At 40.2% G+C, this 14700-nt stretch overlaps 2 protein-coding genes across 3 annotated transcripts; one reads left to right on the top strand and one right to left on the bottom strand.

Annotated features, from left to right (window-relative positions):
• toe1 (target of EGR1, exonuclease) lies at positions 1-8218 on the bottom strand. Its single transcript, XM_040143813.1, has 8 exons — positions 7540-8218; positions 7249-7289; positions 6947-7043; positions 6504-6662; positions 6191-6304; positions 5011-5159; positions 3858-4020; positions 1-2141 (listed from the first exon to the last, which is right to left on the bottom strand). The coding sequence occupies exons 1-8, from the start codon at positions 7651-7653 to the stop codon at positions 1362-1364; spliced, it is 1617 nt and encodes a 538-aa protein (XP_039999747.1). The 5' UTR covers positions 7654-8218; the 3' UTR covers positions 1-1361.
• Positions 8219-8240: 22 nt separating this feature from the next.
• Positions 8241-11898, top strand: si:ch73-382f3.1 (uncharacterized protein LOC100151273 homolog). 2 transcript variants are annotated; one of them, XM_040143814.1, is made up of 4 exons: positions 8241-8602; positions 8855-9014; positions 10401-10576; positions 10995-11898. In XM_040143814.1, the coding sequence occupies exons 1-4, from the start codon at positions 8453-8455 to the stop codon at positions 11376-11378; spliced, it is 870 nt and encodes a 289-aa protein (XP_039999748.1). In that variant the 5' UTR covers positions 8241-8452; the 3' UTR covers positions 11379-11898. The 2 variants fall into 2 exon arrangements, with proteins under 2 accessions (XP_039999748.1, XP_039999749.1); XM_040143815.1 differs by lacking the exon at positions 8241-8602 and adding an exon at positions 8610-8722.
• The last annotated feature ends 2802 nt before the right edge of the window (positions 11899-14700 follow it).

Here is a 14700-nt window from a genome sequence, read left to right as displayed (position 1 = left end):
TTAAAGAGCATTACTTTATTTTACGTCAGAAGCAGGTAGTTATAGAAATTATGGAATGTGGGATAACCACATATAAATCATCATCCCTCTTTGGCTGTTTGCAGAGACATAACAGCTAATTTAATTAAAAGGGGTTCCTCTGCATTTCACTTTATTGAAAGTCACTAATGCCATTATTCATTCTTTTCTCAATTTTTTCTAAGTCTTACAATTTGAATAGTAAGGTCAAAAATCCGGAGAAAACGGCAAAATAAATAAAAATAATATGGGAGTATAAAACAAACCAACATGGATGAAAAACTATTTTAATCCCCCTAGACCTTCAACATTGTCAGACAGTACATTTTTGCCATTAGGGCTGCAACTTACAATTCTTTTCATTATTGATAAAATCTCCCCACTGGTTTCTTGATTAACTGTTTGGCATATAACAGATCAGAAAAACAATGATAAATGCCCATCACATTATACTAAGGCACAAGGTGACGTCATCAAATTGTCTTTTTTTGGGTTTTGTTTTGTTCAACCAACAGTCAAAAACCCCAAAATATTCAAGTTAGTATAATGCAAGACCAAGAAAAGTAACAAATCATTGCATCTCTGAATGTAGGCTCGTCCAATGTTGGGTATCTTTACCCAATGACTAAAACAATTTATCATTTTCAGAGTAGTTCCAAATTAATTTTCTTTCAATCGACTAATGAATAAATCAACTAATCGGTGCGTCTCTATTTCCTTTGACATAAAGGGACCATTACCCCAGATTGTTTCCCTTTATTCTTAGAAAATCAAAAGAAATCCCCAGAAAAAAAAAAGCCATGCTGATGATTGTCTTAGGATGTATTTCAGTACAGTGGTGTTTTGAGTTAAATGCTAACATGTTAATGTTTAGCACGTTCCCCATCTTAGTTTAGCATGTTAGAATGCCAACATTTAATTCATTAAAACAAAGTACAGCTGAGGCTCTTGGGAGTCTAATTAGCTTTGAAGGTATTTGGTCATGAACCAAAGTGTTGGAAACATAAAAACTTTGACCTGATGATGATGCTACATGGAACATCAGGCAGTCACCAAAGGCATTAAAATACATCCTGATGGGAACATGGAAATCTCTACCAAATTTGTAACACTCCATCATGTCAACCTCACCCTTTCCCCAGGGGACAGGTCAGGGATCCCCACATTCAGTAGGATTCATCCTCTTGGAACAACGAATGTCAAAATTTGACAGCAATCCATCTCAAAGTTGTAGAGATACTTCAGTCTGGATCAAAGTGGTGGAAAGACATTGCATTCCACAGAGCCATGTGAACCTCCACTTGTATAAACTATAACTGTCCTGCTGTGTGCAAGTGTGCACACTACATTCTCCCTCCCCACACCATCTCCATCTTCTGCATGTGGGCCTTCGACGACTTGGAGAAGGTGCTTTTAACCACGTTGAGAGGCGCTGCCTTGCCGCTGAGGTAAATCTTATTGAGACAGGCAGGAAGACAGGACTGCTCATCCTCCTTGTATTCTTTCTCCTCTACATTTTGCACTCCTTCCTTCTTGGCAAGGGTACATGAGTAGGCAAAGATGAATCCCGTCATAAAGGCATCAAAACCCGCTCGATGCGTTCCTGCCTCAGCCTTACTCTTCTGAGCATCATTCCCAGTTAAGTGGTCACTAAACTTCTCTTTTCCTCCATCTCCAGTCCTGCTTTCTACACGGTCCTCTTTGTTGGTCTTCTTGCTTGTGTCTTCATCGGTTGTGGAAATTGTTGCAGAGTTTCTGGAGTCTTTGTTGTCTTCACACACTCCGTTCCCCTCGCTGTTTGTTTTCATGTTCTCTTCTTGATTCTGTTGAGTGTTTCCATCACTGTCCATTAGGGGCCCACTTTCTGGGCATGGATCTGCAGTCGCCTTTTGCTGGTCATTTGGTGGTTCTACTTGATCCACCTCCATATGGGGTATTTTGTTTTTAGGGGCACCGTCAAAGATGGAGGAGCCATCTGCTACCTCTCTTCCACCTTTCTTCTTCTCTCTGTGTCTCTTCCTCTTTTTTCTCTTGTCCACCTTGCCCTTCTCATCCTGGAGGATGATCAGGTCAGTGTCATGGGATAATGGACACTGAGTACCATTCGGACACCAGCCAAACGCCTGTCAAACAAACACATACAAATAGAGAGACAGGGTAGGTAACACAAATACATACAGTTAGGTCCAGACGTATTTAGACAGTGACACAATTTGTGGAATTTTGCCTCCGTACACCACCACAATGGACTACCACAAAACAAAAAAAAACAAAAAAAAAAAGACAAATGATCTGTTCAGGAGTTAAAGCCATTTTTTTTTTTTTTTTTTTTTAAAACATAGTCCCCCGTTTTCAGACGCTCATAGATAATTGGACAATTGACAACTGATCAGTTTCATGGCCAGTCGTTATTTCAAAACAAATTAAGCAGATAAAAGGTCTAAAGTTGATTCCAAGTGATGAATTTGCATTTGGTAGCCGTTCATGGGAACTCACTATATGTGGTCCAAAGAGGTGTCAATGCAATTGAAGGAGTCATCATTAGGCCGAAAAAGCAAAACAAACAGATAACAGTGGCCAAATCCACAATTTGGTAAATTCTTAAAAAGAAGGAATGCACTGGCGAGCTCAGCAACACCAAAAGGCCTTGATGACCACGGAAGACAACTAAAGTGGATGACTGCAGAATTCTTTCCTTGGTTAAGAAAAACCCCTTCATAACATCTAGCCAGGTCATGAGCACTCTGGAGGAGGTAGGTGAGAGAAGATTAGACAGATTAGACTTTGCCAGCAAATATCTTTAAAAAAAAAAAACCTGTCCAGTCCTGGAGATTAACTTGTACCAGAATAATGGGAAGAGAAGAGTGTGGAGAAGGAAAGTAACGGCTCATGATCCAAAGCCACCACATCATCTGTCAAACATGGTGGAGGCAGTGTTATGGCATGGGCATGTATGGCTGCCAATGGAACTGGGTCACTGGTGTTTATTGATGATATGATGGCTGACAGAAGTAGCAGAATGATTTCTGAAGTGTAAAGGGCTGTATTATCATCTCAGATTCAGCCAAATGCTGCAAAACTGATAGGACGGTGCTTCACAGTACAGAACGATAATGACCCAAAACATACTACGAAAGCAACCAAGAGCTCTTCAAGGCAAAGAAATTGAATATTCTTCAATGGCCAAATCAGTCACCTGACCTCAACCCAATTGAGCCTACTTTTCCATGACTGAAGGGAAAACTGAGGGCAGAAAGACCCACAAACAAGCAGCAACTGAAGGCGGCTGCAGTAAAGGCCTGGAAAATCATCTCAAGGGGGGAAACTCAGCGTTTGGTGATGTCCATGTTTTCCAGACTTCAAGCAGTCATTGACTGCAGAGGATTTTCATCCAAGAATTAAAAGTAATCCTTATATTTATAATTGTGTTGGTTTTTCCAATTACACTTAGCCTCTGAAAATGAGGGACTGTATAAAAATGGCTGTAATTCCTAAATGGTTAATCTGATATTTTTGTTAAACCCCTTGAATTAAAGCTGACAGTTTACACTTCAATCACATCTTGATGGCTTTGTTCCAAATCCATTGTGGTCGTACACAGAGGCAAATTTACAAAATTGTGTCACTGTCCTAATACTTATGGACCTAAATGTACAGTCTACTTGGCTTGTCTCTTCTAACAGATACAGAAACAGATACAGGATGGAAAAACAAGACTGTACCTTTCCTAAGATCCTTATTTCCAGGACTCCATGTGTTTAATTTCACTTTAGCTTGAAAATTTTGGTAAAACTGAAAGTTTCCTTAGGGTAAAAAAGTAAAAAAAGGTTAAAACTCACAGAGAAGCGCTGGCAGATGTCCGTTTGTCCCTCAGGAGAGGCTACAGTTGGACACAATCTGTAGTCCACATAGCTGGACATGTGACCGGCATACTGACAGAACTCTACATAAACATGAGGTCCGGTCCTTCCAGAGGTCAAACTGCGACTGTTATCCAGCTTACTGGAAGGTGGAGGACGTAATATGAGGAAACAGAGAAAGATATTATAACTGATAAAAACATACACTTTAAAACATCAAAACAGCTTCATTTTTTAAGTTTGTTAAGTACCAATGATACAAGCACAATAGGTGTCCTTGCATAATATAAACTGCAGCCATTCTGCTCTGCTCTTCATTTTAGCATCATCCATCATTTTCTTACATTGTGATATCTTGCACATTATGACTGACATAGATACAGATACACACAATTATAATACGTAAAAATTATCCAAAAATAATTAAAAATACGATATATTTAAGAAAAAGTTGAAATAAACAAGAGTTAATGGCGGTTGCCAATCTGTAGCTGACCAACAATATCCCACACCACTAAGGCATATTATCTCAAAAAGGCACATTATGCCAAAATATGCAAAAAGTCGAAGTGCATGTATCCATCTATACACAGGGTAAACTAACCAGCTTTGTTTAACAGCTTTGACTGTGGCTGTTCACAAGTCAAATAGTTGTTGGAATTTAAAAAAAAAAAAAAGTTCTATTTGTTTCAAATACTGGCAGTTTGAAACACATTCCAGATTGCATTACATTAAAAGAGACACAGATGACATGTGGGGTCATTGATAACCTTATACACCTTTTTGATGACTTGTTCAGTAATAAACTGTGCAAGAGATGTCAGTGTTTTAATTAATCATTTTAGAGCTAACTGATCATTTCATTAATTACACCTTCCACTTAGCTCTTGTCCAATTTGATAGGGGGTTTTAAAAGTAACACAAAAAAAAAAATCAAATAAAAAGAAATTCAATAGTCCCTGATCTACTCCAAAGAAGTAGACAGAACAGATGCTACTGAACCTTTTTCACAATTGCATCTGTACTTTCACTAAATGTCAAACTGTTTACAAGTGTTTTTAGGTTTGGATAATTTCAACGTGTTGATACTGTGTATATTTGAGTCTATACTGTCTTATAAACCCATACTCACCATTTCTTATAGGCATACTCCAGATAGGAGGCAGTGAGCCGCAGCTCAAATTCAGTGACGTATTTGGTGTCATAGATGCCGGCTGGAAACATCTCAGAAAGGTCGGCTGTGAAGGTGGCCAGACGCTCGGGAAGATGAGCGTAGAAACTCTAGTAGAGGGAGACAAAAAATTTTTTTAAAAAGCAGTCATTAAATAAAAACTGTATGCTGTGACAAACCCAATATAAATCAACAATTATACTCAAAGGATTTTTGTCACCATGTGCACCCTTGTTTTCACCAAAGCTAATGATATATACTTGACAAACACCATAAAGCTAAAATTTGTAATGTTTTGTTATTAACTTGCCAGATAACTATATACCCACAACAACTAGGTTAGATGATGTATTGATAGTGCAACACAAATGCTGCACAAGCTTTGCTGCATCTTAAAGTCAACATGAGATTAGAATTCATCTCACCTTTTGTGTGTAGAAAATATAAAGTATAATGACACTGCTGCCACTATGCATATATTTCCATTGTGGATGACTGACATTTGGGGAAGGCATTGCTAGCCGACGCTCTGCCAACTTTCATGGTACACCCCTGACTGGAGCATGTCATAGCACTGTAAAGCCTACGAATGTTGATACAGGGCATTTCCCCCCCTTTTAATAAAAGCCCACCTAGAGTCGGTTATATACTGATAGCGATTTAAGACGTCTCTTCTGTTCATTTATAACACTGAACGTCAAATCCCAAATGAGACTGCCCCCCAGATAGTTAATTGCCTGTGTCTCTCTTGGATCTGAAGTAATTGTACAAAATATTTTTGGTACCTACCTATACAAATATACAGTCTGTATACAGTCAGCGCAGAAAAATAAATAAATCTTATTATATTATTAGAATCGTATTTTTTTAATTACCACTGTGACCACATAAGTACACAAGTCAAAAGAAACACTAAAGATATACAGTATATGCTGATTTCATACTAACTAATCTCAGTTTGATTTTAGAAAAACTAACTGTTCAGTGAACCTTTCTATTTTACCTAACTGGGAAAAAAAAAAAAAAAAAAAAAACATTTGGGATTTTTCATCTGCAAAAAAAATTCCATATATTGTGAAACACATTTAACATCTTAAATTAAAAAGTAATGAAACTGGAAGACAAAAATAATACTTGGTACCTGGTAAAGGAAGGCCATGTCGATGAGGCCGTTATGAAGCACCAGGGGTTTCCTGGCACGCAGCAGTTCAGTGAATAACGCCCTGATGTGGACACCCTGGTCATCGGATCCTCCCTGACAAAAGAGTGTAGAGATATATAAAACAACCAGAAGTCAAATAATAACATATGTGGAAGGTCAATTATCTTTTGTACTATCCTCTTCTATGTTATATTGTTACAGACAGGCACAATAGCGAGCGGAGTGGGCACAGAACAGGGCTCAGAACTCACAGTACAACACAAAATAGCATGGAGCACGTAGGCATCCTCACCTTATTATTGCCCTTGCAGTAAGGGATTCCATGGGCATACTGCTTGTTAAAGTCAAATCCATGCTGCACCAGGAACTGGACTGACTGGGGCTCTATGATATACTCCTCTGAGCACAGCAGGGTGAGGTTATACACCTGGGCCAGGTATGTGTCTGCAGCCTGGGTAACGGGGTGACGAAGGGGAACGGGGAGATGAAAGAAGGAAGCAGCAGTGGATAACTTCACAGACATAACAGATGTAGTATTAAAGAAGTCTGCAGTGGCAAATTCTCTACATTCCTACGATAGACCTCACAAGAACAATGTAATTGGGAGAACAATCTAATATGTTATGATCATTACAAGTATACAATAATCACCACATACATAAAGTTTATGGCCAAAAGTATATAGACACCAGTATCCACAAGTTTTAGGCAGCCGGATAAGGCAGCATCTTGTACCTTGTTGTCCAATTTCTTGTAACAGGCAATTCCCAGGGAGAGGATGGAGCGGGAGCGCGCTGCATGGCATATGGCTTTATATCGGTCCTCTATAGATCTGAAACATCCCAGCAAGAGTCGAAGCGGACTTAGAGATATGCAAACACTGAGAAGCAGTTAGAGGATGCATGACAGACTCAGAAACTTATATTTAGCATCCATTGCTTCTTGTAAAACAGCCTCTTGATACTGTTCCAAGCGTGTGAGTGTAGGTGTTAGGAGGAAGTGCAGAGAAAGAGAGGATCTCTAATGTTTTTACTCACTCTGCCAGCAAGGATTTCCTGTTCCCAAGCCCACTCAGCTCCTAAAACAACACAGAGGCCACTTACTACTTACGTACATTATATGTGAAATTTGATGCACATCCTGAGCCTATCACACTGATCCCAGTTTGTGCCTCTCAAGTGATAATACATAATACCAAATACGACATGCGAGTCAATTTAAGTTTATTTCTCTCTCTCTCTCTCACACACTCTCTCTCTCTCACTCTCACACACTCACTCACACACACACACACACACACACACACACACACACACACACACACTTACCGTGTCTAGTGCAACGAAGGACGAGGTTTTAATAGCCACTACCATAGCAGGCCAAAGTTCTTTGAAATTATCAATCTGGACATCAATGACTGGAACGACCAGCGAAGATGCCATGTTTGTCTCTACGTAATTTACCGTGTAGAAAGCTAACAGCTCTTTTCCGTGGCAGAAACGTTTCTGCAGTTACCGATGCTAGCTACAGTACTATTAGCTTAGCTAACTAACTTGCAAACGTTTTCATTGTGGCTGCACTATGCGGAGGCCTAGCTCTATGCTTGCGTGTTATACTACCTTCATAAATTTTTTAATTATTTGGCAGCTGTTAATTTCTCCTTACTCATTCAGGTCGACAACTAACAGCGGTTTAACCGTAAACATTTCAACGTGCTTCTCGGGGTCCTCGGACAAACAACCCATAGTAGTTGAACTATTTCCAGATCGCCCAATATCAATAGTTTTTCGCTAAATGTATGCACAAAATATTCACAATTAAGTTAAATAAAATTTTCATCAGAAATTATGGAATTTATATTTTAATTTCCCTTCTTTGTTGAGTTTTTTCTTTTCAATTAAACTTTATGGCAGGCGTTTATAACAGGCACATATAAACATTTCGTCACTATACTCAACCATCGAAGAGAAGTGCGCCATTTTGGCTCAAACAAAGTAAGAAATATTTTGTCTCAGATAAACTATTTTAAATTGTATCCACAAAATACTATGTAAACACCTGCAGGACAGCACTCTGGTTTCCATGAGTGAACATTTAATGACAATGTAACTTTTTCTTGTTTTTATACCGCGTAAGTAGTTAGCCAAAATTAATGATTAAAATCCCCAGCTGAGCTTCATTGCCAGCCAGCTAACTTAACGTCTGCTAAATTTAGCTTTGCTGTTTGTTTTGACTGCTACAATGGGTGGCTGCTCCGCTCCGAACTGCTCCAATTCAACTAGCATAGGCAAACAGCTGTTTAGATTCCCCAAGGACCCTGTCCGCAAGAAGAAGTGGGTGGTGAACTGTCGTCGTGACTTTGAACCAACTCCTCACTCCAGACTCTGCCAGGTACATTCACGCCGAGACTGGCATCTTTACAACCTAACGCTAACATAAATTGTTGGAAGCACTTACATGGAGACGATGCTTTAAAAAAATCGAGTCACGCGTTTTATTTATTCTTTTATGGTAAACGATTTTCTTGTTTAGTTCATAATCACTATCCACTCGCAAAATGCACGCTTTATTTTTTCTTGCGTTCACGGTGTATCATTAGTAGGTAAAAAAAATGTATCTGTGTATATCTCTTGTTTCGTCAAGGACCATTTTGAGCAGAGCCAGTTTGAGGAGATAGCCAGGTCTCCGGCTGGGGGAAAGAAGCTGAAGCCCAATGCCATCCCTACTCTGTTCAGCGTTGGAGACCCTCCATACCCTGCCGTCACAACCCCATACATCCTGCTGCCCCTGAAACCCGAACCAGGTAACTAAATGGACTGCCAATGACGTGTTTTCTGCGACATTGCATATTGCACGCGGGGGTAGTTTTGGTCAGTGATGGCCACATGAAGCTTCCTTCAGCACTCAGGCTTTCCAGCCCATTGGTTCGCCAAAAGGTTAAATACTGGAAGTTTCATTTGACAGTAGTCAGTAGCGACATCTACTGTTGAAGTTAATACGTAGATGCCAAATCATTCATGAGCCTTTAGCATAAAGAAAAAATGTAGCACTGCTATCCCCTCATATTCAAAATGTTGACTCATTACACAATAAACTTATTTATGCAGGGTTGTTAATGAAGATGAATGACAGGATGACATTTGTGTTGGGAGTCAGTACCTGGGGGGACGACACGGAGCAGAACAATGCAAGTAGGGGAGAGAAAGGAGGGGGACATTTTTACTGATTTTTATTTAAAAACATTTCTTTCTTCAGTGTGCCTGGCTTGTTCATACAAATGACCTCCCCGGCCTTGGAAAACATCCTTTCACATGGCACTGAGTGCTGCTGCTAATAATAATAATATTATTATTATTATTATTATTATTAACAAGAAGAACTAATGACGATTGTTGATGATGCACGAACCAAACTGTCACGTACAGCGACCCATGAAATGCCAGGTGTTTAGGACACTTTTATCTGCGAACCGGCACTCGAAACAAACTGGTAACGTGTCCCATCTAATGCGAGGCCTCGTAACTCATAGGTCACCTGGTTTTCTGCAGTGCGGGACTTCATCTGGCATGCCCCTTCACACTCGGTGCACGCCGCGGAGCCTCGGCTTCAAGCGACCCATCACTAGTTTTGGAACTTTGTTAAACGTATAGACCTCAACTGCAGCTGCTTTCTCAGGAAGCATTTTTAAAAAGCTTGTTGTTTCCAGTATTGTACTTTCCAGACGGCCAATCACTCTTGGGGTGGACTCTGCAGTGCTGAATATTGCTGTCTAGTCAAACACAAGCCTCAGAACTGTAACAACTCGAATACAACAGTAATTAAGATCCAAACAACCACTGATTGTCAATAGTGCTAATATTTGGATTAGAGATGGAAATTTCTCTTAATGTTAATGTCAATGTTTAAACGACACTTACACAGTTGATTTCTCAGTTTGTCTGAATAAAGTGACCCTGGATGATTTTTGATACCAAAGGTGAATAAAATGGCTCTTTGTAACAAAATATGCTCATGTTCTTCAGCACTATAGAGCTTTTTACCCACTTTTAGCCCATTGGAATTCTTAGTGTTATAACTTTTAATATCATAACACAGAGCAATTTATTTAAAATGATGGTATGACATTAAAAATGTACCAGATTCCAGGGAGGAAATACAGTACTAGTTACCTAATGCTTTGTGTCCCTAGTGGAGAAGGAGCTGAATTTTGGTGACCATGGCTATGCCAGACGTACCCCTCTCCCTGGCATGGAAGAGGATGATGCAGACAGGACAGGCGAGGACCAGCAGCCCTGCACACAGTGTCAACTCCTCAAGAAACAGTTGGACCAGGAGATGCAGCACACCGCAAGGCTACAGAAGGAGGTTCCATGGCTACAGTCTTTTTTCTTTTTCTTTTTGTTTTATTTTTTGGACAAATCAATGTTTGCATTCCTGATTTTTTTTTTTTTCTTTCTCCCCTCATGATGGGGCAGCATGCTATTTGGCAGCATTAAAATATTTCTACATTTAAAGAGGCACAATTATTGTCACTGGGTCAGACTTTGTCAGAAATGTGTGGTGGTCAGCTTTACAGCTTACATAAGCTTTCCTTACCTGGTTATTTAATTATTGGCTGTAATTATCTGTTAGCTGTTGACTCTGATGTGGGAAACTGTTACTCGAAGGTAAAAATTGAGAAAGGACATCTTATGAGGAATCATAAGTTGAAATGAGCAGCGATGTTAAGTAACTGTTCTAGCCCTAATAAACCATTTTCTTCTTGTCTGTCTGTCTCTGCCAGGCAGAGGAGATGAAGAAGCGTCTTTATCGTCTAGACCGGATCGAGAAGGGCCTCCAGAACTTTCTGTACGAGGACCAGATTCGCGCCCTGTCCCTCACCAAGCGCTCCCGTAGGGCTGTCTGGTCTCCAGAGACCATCCTGAAGGCCCGCAAGATCCGCTGTGCGGTTGGCACCAAAGGCTACGAGTACTTGAGAGAGCTGGGATACCCGTTACCCTCATACAGGACTCTATGTAACCGCCTGGAGACTAAGATCATGGTGACGACCGACCTGAGCTGTGAGGAGCTGGCAGAGCTGGGACTCGGGCTCATGGCCACCTGCGACAGTTCCACAGAAGGTGTTGGGGACAATGATGAGGAAGAACTTATTGGTGTTTTGTCCTGATCCCGGCAGTTTACGTGATCTATTGATTCTAACCAAAGGAAGAATTTGCAGAACTTGCTGTGTTAGACATTTGCAGATTTGGTGTCGGGTGAAAGAAGATGAGCACGTTAGGCTTCTTTATGTATGAAAGTCTTCAGCGTCAATATAAACGTACGCTTCTCTCGACAGAGATCGTGAGTTCACCGGTCTTAAATGTCACCTGGTTGTGCTTGTGATCTGCACCACTAAGACACGGCTTTGCTTTGCGAGATGCTGGGGCTTGCAGCTAGTCAGTCTGTGCTTACGGTATTTTTCCATGAAGATGCTGAGCTACAGTATAATCTTGAACATGTGACGAGACATACCATGTAGTCTGGCAAAGCAGACTGCCACTGAGAGGTTGAGATTGTGTGTAAAGTGTAGACAGAATTTGCACAAAGCCTGTTGAATTTATTGCTTGTGTTCAAATGTCCCACACTTGAGTTAATGAGTGTTTCACTGACTTTATCTACATGCACAATAAAACCCTGGTTTTATTCAGTATGAGAAAATAAGCTCATATACTGGGTAAGGATATGAGTACTCTGATCATTTGAAGGCTAGCTTTTATGCAAGCTTTATTTTTTGGATAAAATTCACTCAGTATTTATCTGTTGATGGTGTGTGTGTAAAGCTGCAGCACACAACTGGGATAAAAGTGGTCTCAAACCATGCTGTTTGAAATAACCTCCTCAATTACAAATCATTTCAAATGCTGTCAACGATGTTAGAGTTAGGGTTGATTTCCTAAAGTCATGTGGCCCATTTTGATCACATTTGAAAACCTGAAACTTTTGCTGTTTTCTCCATTGGAAAATAACCAGTGTAATTCTACACGAGATAGATTTTGAATTTCATCTAGTGGGATGTTTTGACTCTTTGCTTTGTCTTGAAGTGTTCACCAAAAGGAGTATCAGTATCAGGCTCAAGCAAAGCAAGTCACGGTACGTTCAGCATCCAAAACACTCACTCACTCAGAAAATACACCATTCAGCCAAACCGTTAAAAAGGGTAACTGGTTTTAATGATGCGGCTGATTGTTGAATGCTGAATGGCAGGATTAAAGGGGACTCTTTGGGGAGGTTCACATATTGTTCAGCTCTTGGGACTAGTGTAGTCGACTACGCCATCACTATCATGGATCCCTCCCATGTTAGTGCAGTAACTGTCAGACCACAGACCCCACTATCAGATCCCTGCCACATAAATGTGTATTTCAAACCAACTGAACATAAGTCAACAGAACCTGAGCCCTGTAAATTAAAAACATTGCTGTCACAAAAATACATTTTATTTCTCACAGATCAGCCAGTAAAGCAGGTCTTACTAAGAACAGCTCTGCATCTAAACAGAGGCCTGAGACGAAATTATGTTGAAACACTGAGAGAAGACGAACAGATAACAGGACATAAAAAAAGCAACGTGAAAAATAAAAAAAATTGAGGAGTCCATAAAAAAATCAGTTCTGAGAGAGATGGAAAAACTCAAACAACAAAAAAGACAACCTGGCCCTTCAAAATGGTGACTTTGGAAAGATCATTTTGAAAAACTGTATGAGCCAATTTCACCTAACGATCTCAATCATGAACAGAAACAACATCTAGAAAAACTGACGATCCTTGAATCAACAATCAACAATAACCAGACCCCCCATGATTACCTACTTACAACGAAAGAATTAGAAAACAGCAACAACAACAACACAATCTAAAACCTGGCAGAGTGTGCAGAACTGACGGCATCAGCGCACACAGATGCTGAGACAGGCCCTGCTTCAGCTGTTCAGTCTCATTCTTCAGTCAGGTTGCCTTGCTGAAATCTGGAGCAGCGGACCATCAACAGCACACTCAAAAATGAGGCGCTTTCCCTGTGCATCCTGACTTTTAGACAGTGTACCTAATTTAGTCACCTTTCCACTATAAGTACATTACACATTTGAACATGTTTGTTTTTTTTGGTTTGTTTATCCCATCCCGTTAATAGCGGGATTTTCCATTTGAATCACTGTTGATCCTGGTTCTTTACTCAGTTAATACTGAACATGAAATGAGAAGTTTCAACTTGCAATTGTACCTGAATCAGTGTAAATTCTTCTCTGATAAGTCACTTATTTTCCCAGTACACAACAACTACCAAGGTATTTGTGTGAGCAGTACTCCGGGGAGGGTTTTTTGCAGTGTTATCAATGCCTGGATTCTGGCCTTTGTGGAACACAATGCCCTGAGTAGAGGGCACATTGGCTTTTAACCAAATCACCGCATTACTGACCTCGTTTACACTCTACACACTCTTAATTAATCATCACGTACACCAAAAGAACAAGGGTACAGTGTAATCAAACCAATTGCTCTTTATGGTAGTGAAGTTTGTGGTCCACTCAGGTCATGTCCTGTGGAAACTCAGACCAGCACTGCTTTCTGACCACTAATCAGGGTAAACCAAATTATTAAATTAACAAAAGGTGTCTATCTGGAACACTGGACGAATCAAACCAAAACTCAAAACAAACTTAATTGCTATCTGGCCTTAAACCACAAATATAAATTTGCAGAGCATCTCTTTCCCTTCAGAGCCCCAAAGCAGAGACAGATCCTGACCAAATACAGACTCAGCGACCATAGTCAAACCTTAGAGAAAGGACAACACGAGCAGTCGTGGCTACCAACAGGCGGAACAGTCTGTGGTCACTGCAGGACGGGTGAGGTGGAGACGGGGATTCACTTCCTCTGAAAATGTGGCAAGTATAATATCATCGGAGTGGACTACTTGAAGCAATTTGATTTGTCAATCCCAAACCTCACAGAGCTGATGGCAGTGTAAAACAACAGGTTCTGTTAGAAGAAGGACATGCAGCATCGTAGCTGCACAAGATGTGACTGCCTGTCACAAACTGAGGGGCACACGAAGAAAACCACATCACTGAATGGCAAATAATTAACCTGACATATCCTATTGTACATATAGAACACACACGTGCTAAAACAGTGTTTTCTGTTTTTTTGCCATTTGAGATGGCAAAAAAATGAGTTGCATTCTTTTGCCTTTCCTCATCTGATTAGTGAATTGTGTTACGCTTGGTGCTTTGGAAAAATTGTTCACCCGACATTCAAGCCAGCAAAATATTCTGAATTGAAAGAGAGAGAGGGAGACGGAGAGGATCTGTATACTAACATGTGCTTGGTGTGTAATCAACGGTGCAAACATTAATAACATCAGAGTTATTGGTTACACCTGTGTTTTTTCCTGCTCTGACATGACAATATCATTTTCCCTATTTCCAGACTGCATACAGTATGTACCATAT

Source organism: Xiphias gladius, chromosome 14, assembly GCF_016859285.1.
Source record: "Xiphias gladius isolate SHS-SW01 ecotype Sanya breed wild chromosome 14, ASM1685928v1, whole genome shotgun sequence".
Classification (NCBI taxonomy): domain Eukaryota; kingdom Metazoa; phylum Chordata; class Actinopteri; order Istiophoriformes; family Xiphiidae; genus Xiphias; species Xiphias gladius.
Note: the sequence above shows the minus strand (reverse complement) of the source record. Positions and strands in the feature narration are given on the sequence as shown.

What these genes read in the sequence shown, in the direction of transcription:
- toe1 (XM_040143813.1), bottom strand. Translation starts at nt 7,653, where the DNA reads ATGGCATCTTCGCTGGTCGTTCCAGTCATTGATGTCCAGATTGATAAT. An exon ending in ACTGCAAGGGCAATAATAAG is followed by an intron (nt 6,305 to 6,503) that starts GTGAGGATGCCT and finishes CTCTTTTGTCAG; the next exon opens with GGAGGATCCGATGACCAGGG. An exon ending in ACATCTGCCAGCGCTTCTCT is followed by an intron (nt 2,142 to 3,857) that starts GTGAGTTTTAAC and finishes TTTGTTTGACAG; the next exon opens with GCGTTTGGCTGGTGTCCGAA.
- si:ch73-382f3.1 (XM_040143814.1), top strand. Translation starts at nt 8,453, where the DNA reads ATGGGTGGCTGCTCCGCTCCGAACTGCTCCAATTCAACTAGCATAGGC. An exon ending in CTCACTCCAGACTCTGCCAG is followed by an intron (nt 8,603 to 8,854) that starts GTACATTCACGC and finishes TGTTTCGTCAAG; the next exon opens with GACCATTTTGAGCAGAGCCA. An exon ending in CCGCAAGGCTACAGAAGGAG is followed by an intron (nt 10,577 to 10,994) that starts GTTCCATGGCTA and finishes TGTCTCTGCCAG; the next exon opens with GCAGAGGAGATGAAGAAGCG.